General features: G+C 43.4%; 1 protein-coding gene across 7 annotated transcripts in view; it reads left to right on the top strand.

Moving 5' to 3' along the window:
* The window catches only part of ttn.2 (titin, tandem duplicate 2), a 219,954-nt gene that overhangs the window by 191,373 nt on the left and 17,913 nt on the right, over positions 1-10,668 (top strand). For all 7 annotated transcript variants that reach the window (XM_085373731.1, XM_085373730.1, XM_085373729.1 and 4 more), the window contains 17 exons: positions 7-303; positions 408-995; positions 1,300-1,602; positions 1,697-1,993; positions 2,124-2,411; positions 2,501-2,800; positions 2,983-3,134; positions 3,236-3,386; positions 3,475-3,774; positions 3,889-5,655; positions 5,804-6,097; positions 6,211-6,498; positions 6,631-6,930; positions 7,087-7,421; positions 7,597-9,328; positions 9,462-9,764; positions 10,153-10,464. In XM_085373731.1, coding sequence (XP_085229857.1) covers positions 7-303; positions 408-995; positions 1,300-1,602; positions 1,697-1,993; positions 2,124-2,411; positions 2,501-2,800; positions 2,983-3,134; positions 3,236-3,386; positions 3,475-3,774; positions 3,889-5,655; positions 5,804-6,097; positions 6,211-6,498; positions 6,631-6,930; positions 7,087-7,421; positions 7,597-9,328; positions 9,462-9,764; positions 10,153-10,464 — 8,007 coding nt within the window. The remainder of the gene's footprint in view (positions 1-6; positions 304-407; positions 996-1,299; positions 1,603-1,696; positions 1,994-2,123; positions 2,412-2,500; positions 2,801-2,982; positions 3,135-3,235; positions 3,387-3,474; positions 3,775-3,888; positions 5,656-5,803; positions 6,098-6,210; positions 6,499-6,630; positions 6,931-7,086; positions 7,422-7,596; positions 9,329-9,461; positions 9,765-10,152; positions 10,465-10,668) is intronic.

The raw sequence follows: 10,668 nt of genomic DNA, 5'->3' as shown, positions 1-10,668 counted from the left end.
CTCCAGAAAAACCAAGTCCACCACCAAAACTGGGTGTAACGGATGTGACCAAGGAAAGTGTGTCCTTGGCATGGGCCAAGCCAGAACATGATGGAGGCAGCAGAATTACTAGCTACCTAGTAGAAGCACTGGAGAATGGACAAGAGAAGTGGGTTAAATGTGGTACAACAAAGTCCATCCACTTCACAGTGTCTGGTCTGAGGGAGAATACGGAGTACTTCTTCAGAATCAGAGCTGAGAACTATGCTGGATTCAGTGATGCTAAGGAAATGATTACTCCTGTAGTGGTCAAAGACCAGCTTGGTAAACTACAAGCTTGTTATAATAATCAGAACATGCCATGCAATTAGTAGAGACTACACCTAATTTCTCCTGTTGTAACTCTTTTTGGTACTTTTCTGTTCTAGAATCTCCTGAGATCAACATGAAGGACTTCCCCCACAATACAGTATATGTTAGAGCTGGATCTACCCTAAAATGTGAGATTCCATTGACAGGCCGGCCTTTACCTAAAGTGACTCTGTCCAAGGATAATGTGCTGCTCAAATCAACAATGAGGTTTAACTCAGAAGTCACTCCTGACAGTATCAAGATTAGTGTGCGTGAGAGCATTGCAGGAGACTCAGGCCGCTATGATATTATTGCCTCCAACTCCAGTGGAACCACCAAGTCCTTTGTAAATATTGTGGTTCTTGACCGCCCCAGTGTCCCACTTGGACCAGTGGAGCTGTATGATGTCACAGAAGACAGTGTAAGCTTAAAGTGGCTCCCACCAGCATATGATGGTGGCAGTCCCATCACCAACTACATCATCCAGAAGCGAGAGACAACTACAGCCAACTGGATGGACGTGTCTTCAGCTGTGGCCCGTTGCACCATGAAAATTATGAAGCTGACCACTGGCCTGGAGTACCAATTCAGAATTAGGGCAGAGAACAGATATGGAATCAGTGAACATATTGACTCCCCAGCTGTCGCTGTCAGTCTTCCTTACAGTAAGAAGTTTTTGCTTTTCTTATTATGTTTCTTTTCCAAATATTTATTTATAAGTGACTTATGTATGTATGTATGTATATATATGTATATATTGTACTATTCTTAGTTAGCGTATTGTCTGTCTTGTCTTAATGTTGGTTTAAAATGGAGCACTGTAACAAAAAATAATTTCCCCCAGGGATCAATAAAGTATTCTGATTCTGATTCTGATTATACATAAACATAATAATTTTGCTACTCATTCTTTACACCTTCACTATGTGAGCATGCCAAAATTCTCAAACTCTGCCTCTTGTCCTCCAGCTATACCAGATGTGCCATCAACTCCAGAAATTACTGCTGTAACCAGGGAAAGCATTACCGTTGCATGGAAGGAGCCAAAGTCAGATGGAGGCAGCCATGTGTTTGGTTACCATCTCCAAATGAAAGACAAAAACAGCATCCTTTGGCAGCGAGTCAACAAAACAGTGATCCGTGCCACACACTTTAAAGTCACCAACATAAATGCTGGACTTATTTATGAGTTCAAGGTAGCAGCAGAAAACTCTGCTGGAATTAGTGCCTTCAGCAAGATTTCTGATGCTGTATTGGCTATTGATGCCTGCGGTGAGTTTATAGTCGATAAAATGCATGAAAAATTCTTTGACTTAAGATTTTCTGCAATATTTATTAAAATCATCCTCACTGTATCTTCCTATAGAGCCACCCCTATACTTGCGTATAACTGACATCACTAAGAACTCCATTAGTCTGGCCTGGCAGAAGCCTGACTATGATGGTGGATCCCCAATAACTGGTTACATCATTGAGAAGAGAGAGGGTGTTAGCCCCAAATGGTCTAAAGCTAACCTCACCAATATCACAGACACCCGCTTCATTGTTACTGGCCTCACCCAGGATGAAACATATGAGTTCCGAGTCATGGCAAAGAATGCAGTTGGTTCAGTGAGCAATCCGTCTATCACTGTGGGGCCAGCCACATGTGTGGACACTTATGGTAGGTCTTTTCATGTTGGGTTATATTTGTGTATTTTTTTCTGCAATTATGCATTGTCTTGTATTCTAAGATATTTATTCCACACCCTACATATTCTACATCCTGACTTGTTTTACCATCTCTGGTCCAGGTGCCCCAGAGATTGAAATACCTCAGGAGTATCTTAATGAGGTCAAGCACAAGGCTGGCTCTAATGTGGAACTCAAATTTAATATAAGAGCCAAACCTGCTCCCAGTATTGAGTGGTTTAAAGATGGCAGAGAGCTTAAGCCTACTTCTCAGCTCTCTTTTAAACACACTTTCGAGTCCACAAGTGTGTTCGTGAAGGAAACAACTCGTCTTAACTCTGGAACCTATGAAGTCAAGGTGAAGAACTCCCTCGGATCTTCATGTGCCATTGTCAGGCTGCTCATTCAAGGTATTTATTTAATATTTATTTTTCATTGTATAACATGTATCATATATGCAGTATACACCCTGAGTCAAATGTTTTCCTTGTCTAATCAGATAAGCCAGGCCCACCTGCTGGAGAGATTCAGTTTAAGAAGGTGACAGCTGACAACATCACCATCATGTGGTCACCACCTGCTGATGAAGGTGGTGCCATGGTGACACATTACATTGTAGAAAAGCGGGAGACCAGCAGGGTAATGTGGTCGATTGTCTCAGAGAAACTGGTTGACTGCATTGTGAATGTGCCCAGACTCATAATGGGCAATGAGTACATCTTTAGAGTCCGTGGAGTCAACAAGTATGGCATTGGAGAGCCACTGGAGTCTGAGCCCATTATTGCCAAGAATGCATTTGGTAAGCAAATAGAATAAAGTCACCTCATCAGTCACCCCATATGTGACTGATGAGGTGTATCTCTCCCTCTCTCTCTCTCTCTTGCTCTCATGTTTGAAAATATATCAACTTTCATTATAGACAGTGGTAAATTACAATGGTAAACTTAAAAGCTTTAACCTTATCGTTTTTATTTTGCACAGTACCTCCCAGCGAGCCATCTAAGCCTAAAGTTACTATGATCACTAAGTCTACCATGACAGTGATCTGGGAAAGACCAGCGTTGGACGGAGGCAGTGATATTGATGGCTACTATCTAGAGAAAAGGGAGAAGAGGAGTCTGCAATGGTTCAAGGTTTGTTTGCTGCCCCAAATCTAAAAAGTTCAAGCATAAAGAAAATCTACCAATGAATAGGAGATGTTAGCTTTAATACATCCATTTTTTTTTTTATCAAGGTGGTGAAGGGCACTATCAGAGACACCAGGCAGAAAGTGGCTAACCTGGTGGAGAACAATGAGTACCAGTACAGAGTGTGTGCTGTCAACAAGGCTGGAGCAGGGAACTACTCTGAACCTTCTGAGCTCTATAAAGCCTATGACCCAATAGGTATATGACTTTAATTTGCAGTTATCCTCATCTCGTCAGCATTTGAGGAATTCCTTTATTGTTTACATTTTCCTTTTTTCTTCTCCAGATCTACCAGGTGAACCCACTAAGCTGCGTGTGGTTGACTCTACAAAGACATCTATCACACTTGGATGGGAGAAGCCCGTCTATGATGGTGGCAGCGAAATTACACACTATATTTTAGAGCAGATGAATACAGAGGACAAAGAATGGGTGATTACCAACCCACAAGTCAAGACATGTGAGTATGTCGTGTCCCACCTCAAACCTGGCATCTACTACTTCTTCAGAGTATCTGCTGTCAACTGTAAAGGCAAAGGAGAAGACATCAAAATGTACCAGCCTGTGCAAGCCAAAGATATTTTAGGTTAGTATTGATATAGTTCCCTTTATAGTACAAGATATTAGTCTTGAGACGAATCAATAATAAAATCAAAATTAATATTCTTTTCCATCTTTGTATGACATTTGTGTCCAACAGAGGAGGCTGATCTGGACTTGGATGTTGCTATGACAACTCAATACACAGCAAAGGCTGGCCGTGATGTGGAAGTCTTTATCCCCCTGAAGGGTCGTCCTACACCAAATGTCACCTGGCGCCGTGGTGACCATAACATGGCTGGTGATAACCGCTACACAGTCACAAGCACTGAAAGAGCTACCACACTCCTCATCCCCAAGGTCACCCGTGATGACTGTGGAAAGTATGTGCTGGAAATTGAGAATGGTGTTGGAGAACCTAAGATAGTTACTGTTTCCCTCAAGGTTCTGGACAGTCCATCCACCTGCCAGAAACTGATGATAAAGAATGTCACAAGAGGAAAGCTGACACTAAGCTGGGAGCCTCCGCTCATAGATGGTGGCTCCCCTGTGACTAATTACATTGTCGAAAAGAAGGCCTCCACTATGAAAGCTTATCAAGTGATTACTGATGAGTGTTTAAATACAAGTTACAAGGTGTCAGGGCTGGAGGAAGATATAGCTTACTTCTTCCGTGTGTCTGCTCAAAATGAGTTTGGTGTGGGTGACCCTTGTGAAACCACTGATGCTGTCCGAGCAACTGAAACTCCAGGAGCTGTTAAAGACCTAATAATGGTGGACTCCACAAAGAACTCTGTCACCCTTCAGTGGAGCAGACCTGACCACGATGGTGGCAGCCACATCACTGACTACATCATTGAGAAGAGAGCCCAGGATGAAGTCAAATGGACTTTAGCTGCTAAATGCAAGCGGTGCAGCTGTGAAGTGACGGGACTCAAGGAAAATGCTATCCTGGATTTCAGAGTGTTTGCAAAGAATGAGAAAGGCAACAGTGACTTCTCCCAAATTGGTCCGATCACAGTGATGGACCTCATCATTCCACCTGAAGCCAAACTGAATGATTATCCCAATGGAGAGCTTGCTGTTCATATAGGTCAAAACATCCATATTGAGTTACCATTCAAGGGAAAACCAAGACCTACAATCAGCTGGCTAAAGGATAATTTCCCACTAAAGGAAAGTGAGAAGATTCGCTTTAGGACCACTGACAACAAGACTTCAGTTACAGTCAGAGGGGTTAAGAAAGAACATGCTGGACAATACACCTTGGTTCTGGATAACAGAGTCATTAAGAACTACTTTGACATCAATGTGATCACTCTGGGACCCCCTTCAGTCCCTACTGGCCCCATCCGTTTTGACGAGATAAAAGCTCAGAGTATTATTATCTCCTGGGATGAGCCGAAGGAAGATGGAGGTGGCGAGATCACCTGCTACAGTGTGGAGAAACGTGAAACCTCCCAGGCCAACTGGAAGATGGTCTGCTCCAGTGTTGTCAGGACTACCTTTAAGATTCCTAACCTGGTCAAAGGAACTCAGTACCAGTTCAGAGTCCGTGCAGAAAATAAGTATGGGGTCAGTGAGCCACTCATCTCTTCAGATGTTGTTGCCCAGCACCAGTACAAACCTCCAGGTCCTCCAGGAAAACCAGTTGCCTACAACATCACCAGTGATGGTATGTCAATAAAGTGGGATGCCCCAGATTTTGACGGGGGTTCCCCAGTCTTAGGTTATCATGTCGAGAAGAAGGACAGGAACAGCCTCTTATGGCAGAAAGTGAATTCCACAACCATCTCTAACAGAGAGTACAGGATAATTGGTCTTGTGGAGGGTCTGGAGTACTCCTTTAGAGTCTATGCAGAGAACAATGCCGGACTCAGCCCTTGCAGTGAGCAGAGCAAACATGCACTCGCTATCTCCCCTGTTGGTAAGTAGACGTTGCTCAGTACATCGGTCTATATTTAGGAGTTGTTTTGTATTTACTGTTTAGACATTATGATTCTTTCATTTTGTCCTATTTAGTTACTCTTTACATCTAAATTATTATGGATTAATTGCTTTCTTCCCTCAATTAGATCCACCTGGTACCCCAGTCTGCATTGACGTAACCAGAGACTCAGTCACCCTCCAATGGGACATTCCCAAGAGGGATGGTGGAAGCAAAATTGTAGCCTATAGTGTGGAGAGGCGTCAAGGCAGAGGCAAATGGCTACGGTGCAACTTCACTGATATCAGTGAGACCCAGTTCACTGTAACTGGTCTCTCACCTGGAGAAAGAATTGAGTTCAGAGTGATTGCCAGGAATGCTGTTGGCACAGTCAGCCCACCATCCAACTCCTCTGGATACATAATGACCAAGGATGAGAGCAGTAAGTATTTTTAATATAAAAACATGTTAGAAGAATGCAAATCGTTGATTGTTTTTTAATTAATCACATCTTACTTGATGCTGATTCATAATTTTTTTTGTCTGCATCTCCAGTTGCTCCTGAGATTGAGTGGTCTCCAGACCAGGTGCTCACCCTGAGGGCTGGAGATAACGTCAGTCTCAGCTGCAAAATCACCGGACGTCCAGTCCCACAGGTTCTTTGGTACAAGGAGGGTAAAGAGATCGACAAGAGGACTATGATTGACATTGAGATTACTACTGGCATTGGCACCAGTAGTCTGTTTATTCGCGATTCTAACAGGAACCACCGTGGAATTTACACTGTAGAGGCCAAAAATAGCTCTGGAACCAGGAAAGCTGACATTAACGTTAGAGTCCAAGGTTTGTAAATGTGTGCAATTTGTTATAATATCTGTTAAAAAACACTGTTTTAGACAAATCTGTTTCTGTTGACACAAGTGATACAAATGTTTTTACCGTAACAAGTCTCCTCAATCAACTGTTTCCTTGCAGATACCCCTGGACCCGTCGAGGGCCCAATCCGTTTCACAGGCATCACAGCTGAGAAGTGCACTGTGTGGTGGAGCCCACCAGAGAACGATGGCTGTGCTGCCATTTCTCACTATGTGGTGGAGAAAAGGGAGACATCCAGGATCACTTGGGCCTTGGTCACCTCCAAGTGTGAAGCTTGCTCTTATAATGCCACCAACCTCATCAAAGGCAATGAGTACCAGTTCAGAATCTCTGCTGTCAACAAGTTTGGTGTCGGAAAACCACTGGACTCTGATCCTATAATTGCGAAGATGCAATACAGTAAGTAAAGTTACTCAGTGCTGTCTGTCTGACTTGTTGGGAAACTCTTAAAAGTAATCTGAATTTTCTATTGAACATAAGCACTAATGGAAGAAATGCTTTCCACCATTCAAAGATATTACTTTAAAAAAATTATATTTTTGTTCTGTTACTCAGCTGTTCCTGATGCCCCTGGTACACCAGATGCCACCCATGTTACTGGAGACAGCATAACGCTGTGTTGGACCAGGCCACGGTCAGACGGAGGCAATGAGATTAAATGCTACATCCTAGAGAGGAGAGAGAAGAAGAGCTTGCGCTGGGTTAAGGTCTCCTCCAAGAGGCCCATTACAGAGTTAAGGCACCGTGTGACCAAACTTACTGAGGGCAATGAGTATGAGTTCCGTGTTATGGCTGAAAATGGTGCTGGTGTTGGACCAGCCAGCAGCACCTCCAGGCTCTTCAGATGCAGAGAACCAACAAGTGCTCCCAGTGCTCCCACTGTAATCAAGGTAGATCTTGTGGTAACACTCATTGAATTATACATGTTTCATATTCATACACAAGAGGCAATTTGGATACAAAACAGGTGCAGCATTGTAGTGAAGAACGCTGAGTTCAACTCAATATTAGATTGTAGAAACAAAACGCATTAAAAAAATTGTAACTATGCTTTTTGTTCATCAGGTCATTGACTCCACTAAGTCCTCTGTCACCCTGGAATGGACCAAGCCAGTCTTTGATGGTGGCATGGAAATAATTGGCTACAATATAGATATGTGTAAGGCCAGTCTGGAGGAGTGGCACAGAGTCAACAGACAGATTTGTATTCACACCAGGTATACTGTCACAGGTCTAGTACCTGGAGAACTCTACAAGTTCAGAGTCAGTGCTGTAAATGGATCAGGAGAGGGCGAAGCATCAGTGATGCCAAACCCTGTTCAGTCTTTGGACAGACTTACATCTCCTGAAATTGATCTTGGTCCTGACTTCAAGCAAACTCATATTGTGAAGAATGGAGGCACTATAACCCTACATATTGCTTTCCGAGGAAAGCCAGCTCCTCTAGCCACGTGGTCTAAATTAGACAGTGAGCTTCCGATAATGGCTGATATCAACACCACAGATTCATTTTCCACTCTGACCATAGAGAACTGCACCAGGTATGAGGCAGGCAAATACACCCTGTCCCTGGAGAACAACAGTGGGCGCAAATCCATCACATTCACTGTTAAAGTACTGGATACTCCTGGACCTCCAGGAGCCATAACCTTCAAAGATATTACTCGCGGAGCCTTGACAGTGATGTGGGACGCTCCTGCCACTGACGGTGGATCCCGAATCCACCACTACATTGTGGATAAGCGTGAAGCAAGCCGCCTTGCCTGGCAAGAAGTCAGCACCAAGTGCTCACGGCAGATGATCAGAGTAACTGGTCTGGAAATTGGTGTACCGTATTTGTTCAGAGTGATTGCCGTTAACCATTATGGCCAGGGAGAACCAAAAGAGATGACTGAGCCTATAATTGCCACAGAAGAACCTGCGCCACCCAAGAGATTGGATGTTGTTGACACAACCAATTCCACAGCCTCACTGGTATGGCTAAAACCCGAGCATGATGGAGGCAGCCGCATTAGAGGCTATATTGTTGAATTCAGGGCTAAGGGCACTGACCACTGGGTTGTTAGTGGAGAGACTAAGTCTCAGAAGATGTTGGTAGAGGGTCTGATTGAGAACACAGAATATGACTTTAGAGTTAAAGCCAAGAATGATGCTGGAATTAGCGAACCTCAGGGCACCTTTAGCTCTGTGGTCATAAAGGAGCCTTGCATAGAACCAACTGCTGATCTCAGCAGCATCACCAACCAGCTCATCACTTGCAAGACTTCCAACACCTTCACAATTGATGTCCCTATCAGTGGCAGACCTGCACCTAAAGTTACCTGGAAACTGGAAGAGATGAAGCTGAAGGAGACTGACAGAGTCTCCATTAAGACCTCAAAGGAAAGAACCATTTTGGTAGTGAAAGACAGCAAGAGAAGCGACAGTGGCAAGTACTACCTGACACTGGAGAATGCTGCTGGTGTGAAGACATTCACAGTGACTGTGGTCATAGTTGGCAGACCAAGTCCACCCACAGGACCAGTAGAAATTTCTGGAATCTCTTCAGAGTCCTGCACCCTTTCTTGGTCTGAGCCAGCTGATGATGGTGGTACTGACATCAGCAACTACATTGTAGAAAAACGGGAATCTGGCTCTGCTTCTTGGCAAGTGGTGAACTCCAGTGTGAAGAGAACCACCATCAAAGTCACACATCTCACCAAATACATGGAGTACACATTTAGAGTCTGTGCTGAGAACAAGTTTGGAGTCAGCAAGTCCGTTGAGTCTGCCCCTGTTGTCATTGAGCATCCATTTGGTAGGTGCTGTCCAACAGTTTAAATATCTGATCCTGATTTTATATATGTGTGTGCCAACATTGGTTTTGTTTTTTAAATGCTTTGGATTTCTTCTAAACAAACCATATTCTCATCTCCACTTGATTTTCATAGTTCCACCAAGTCCTCCAACTCGCCCAGATGTGATATCTATATCTGCCAATGCCATTAGCATCAAATGGGATGTTCCATATGCTGATGGTGGCAGCAAGGTGACAGGCTACTGGATTGAGAAAAAGGAGAGGAACACGATCCTGTGGGTGAGGGAGAACAAGCTACCCTGCCTGGATTGCCAATACAAGGTCTCGAACCTGATTGAGGGGCTAGAGTATCAGTTCAGGGTGTATGCCATGAACCTTGCTGGGCTCAGCAAAGCCAGCGAAGCCTCCAGACCTGTAGTGGCACTCAATCCTGTTGGTAAGAAAATATTCACATTCACATTCATCCTAACTATGAAGATGTATTATGAAATGACAGATGGTCAATACTCAATTTTGCTTAAGGTCCTAAAAACAGATCTATTGTTATTACTGTTGATATTGCCCAACTAAAATGCATAATGGAGACTTTAAGAGCATAGTCGGAAGTGTTTGAGTTGAAGTCAATTGTACTTCTTTTTTCTGAACTTCTGAAGCTAGAGAACACTTTTGGATGATAGATAAAACATCTTCAAGAACTTCTTTTCAACTCAAGCCCTTAGGACTACTCTGACCTGAATGACTGAGAACCTACACAAATTTTAACAATATCTGACGTTGTGTGAATAAACTTATATAAATGTTTTATGATCATTTCTACCCTCCAGATCCTCCTGGCAAACCCGAGGTGACAGACATCACCCGCTCTTCTGTGTCATTGTGCTGGACAGTGCCCTTCAATGATGGTGGCAGTAAGATCATTGGTTATGTGGTGGAGAGAAAAGTCTACAGCACAGATGAGTGGGATGACAACCGCTGGCTCAAGTGCAACTATACCACAATCACAGAGAACTACTTCACCATCACAAACCTAGGTGAAGGAGAGACCTATGAATACCGTGTCGTTGCCAAGAATGCTGCAGGTGTTCAAAGTGTCCCTTCAGAGACCACTGGACCAGTCACATGCAAGGATGAATATTGTAAGTTCAAGGGTTTTGTTTGGGTTTGTTTTTTTTTACCTTGATAGTATTTAAATAAGTTAATCTACATTTCCTGTTATTTTAGAAACAATAAATAACTATGAATGAATGTAACTTTAAAGAAAAAAAAGCTCCCCTGCTTGGTGTACCAGGCAGAATATCAATAAAAATGACTAAAACAAAGATTGTTTTCAGGGTTCAGTT

The sequence above is a fragment of the Diplotaxodon limnothrissa genome, linkage group LG16 (assembly GCF_057381915.1).
Source record: "Diplotaxodon limnothrissa isolate DT_005_m linkage group LG16, D_limnothrissa_male_GT1.1, whole genome shotgun sequence".
NCBI lineage: Eukaryota > Metazoa > Chordata > Actinopteri > Cichliformes > Cichlidae > Diplotaxodon > Diplotaxodon limnothrissa.
The sequence above is the reverse complement of the archived record's forward strand: the minus strand, read 5'-3'. Positions and strand labels throughout refer to the sequence as shown.